General features: G+C 35.8%; 1 protein-coding gene across 1 annotated transcript; it reads right to left on the bottom strand.

Moving 5' to 3' along the window:
• Window positions 1-106: 106 nt before the first annotated feature.
• Window positions 107-1159, bottom strand: LOC107736078 (lys-63-specific deubiquitinase BRCC36-like; the record flags this gene model as incomplete). The annotated part of the gene is made up of 5 exons (XM_016547582.1): window positions 948-1159; window positions 767-855; window positions 628-683; window positions 244-375; window positions 107-150 (listed from the first exon to the last, which is right to left on the bottom strand). Coding segments are annotated over exons 1-5 (418 nt in total), but the record flags the coding sequence as incomplete, so codon positions are not given.
• Window positions 1160-1183: the final 24 nt, after the last annotated feature.

Here is a 1183-nt window from a genome sequence, read left to right as displayed (position 1 = left end):
CAAATGAGAAAACAAATGTCATGACGATGAGAAAACAGCTCTGATTTTATTGACCCAAAACCACTACTAATTCCTTCAGGAAATACAAAGTAGATTTCATAATTACCTGATCCATTATGTATCTTTGCGATTGGATCCAGATGAGTTAAACTGAAATATTGGTGCAAAAAAAAAATATTGCATGAGGTCCTGAGTAACCATTCACCAAGTTAAACGATCTGAAACATAATCCACAAGGAATACCTGTGAATCCTTCTGTATGTATCCTGTTCTTCTTGACAGAGGATTCTGGGTAGTTCCACGGCAGACTCCAGACATACTTTCCCGATGGCTTCATGTGGGACTACATGGATGGGGATCTCAATCCGCTCATACCTTGTCATAAGAAAGGAATGCAATTTCCATTTTTATGAGCAAAAACACTGCACAAAAACTATTTCTCATCAAATACTGAGAGATCAGATAAACAAAACATACACTACCAGTCAGCTGTGGACACACATAAATTTATCTTTTTGTTTATGGAACTATAATGTTTTAGATTATGTATGACGCATGGATCTGAGTTGCAAATCTAAAAATGTAAAGCTTTCAGTTATTCATTAAAATAAAAAGCAGATTATTTACTCTGAGCCTTTCTGGGCTTGTACTGACTGGAAACAGGTGTACAGGACTCTACCAGTCTACAAGAGAAATAGAAAGAAACGGCATGGTAAAAAACGTGACAATAAAATAATAACTCTTCAAGGTGATGAGCTTAATATACCTTTGTGTTTTTATCTTCTATAAAGCATGAGAAGATGAGTCCAACAAAACCCTGATCCATCATCTGATACATTGCTTGAGTCCTAACATCTGTATAATGCGAGAATAATTGGAATTTTATTCAAATAAAGGGAAGATAATAATGTATAATTCCATGCATTCATTAAAAAAAAACAACTAACCAACATGTGATGGCCACACAGTGATGTGTGGATGAGAGTGGTACCAGCCCACAACCCTCATTGGACGTCCCGTCATCTCAGCCAACCTGTGCCTCATATTAAGAAAATGGGCTAAAATAACATCAGGATTACACTTTATGATACATAAAGTGTTTTATGCGTACTGTACAACCCCATTTCCAGAAAAGTTGGGACATTTCGTAAAATGCAATAAAAACTAGAATCTGTGATTTTTT

The sequence above is a fragment of the Sinocyclocheilus rhinocerous genome, unplaced genomic scaffold (assembly GCF_001515625.1).
Source record: "Sinocyclocheilus rhinocerous isolate Xijiao unplaced genomic scaffold, SAMN03320098_v1.1 C36478945, whole genome shotgun sequence".
NCBI classification, from domain to species: Eukaryota; Metazoa; Chordata; class Actinopteri; order Cypriniformes; family Cyprinidae; genus Sinocyclocheilus; species Sinocyclocheilus rhinocerous.
Note: the sequence above shows the minus strand (reverse complement) of the source record. Positions and strands in the feature narration are given on the sequence as shown.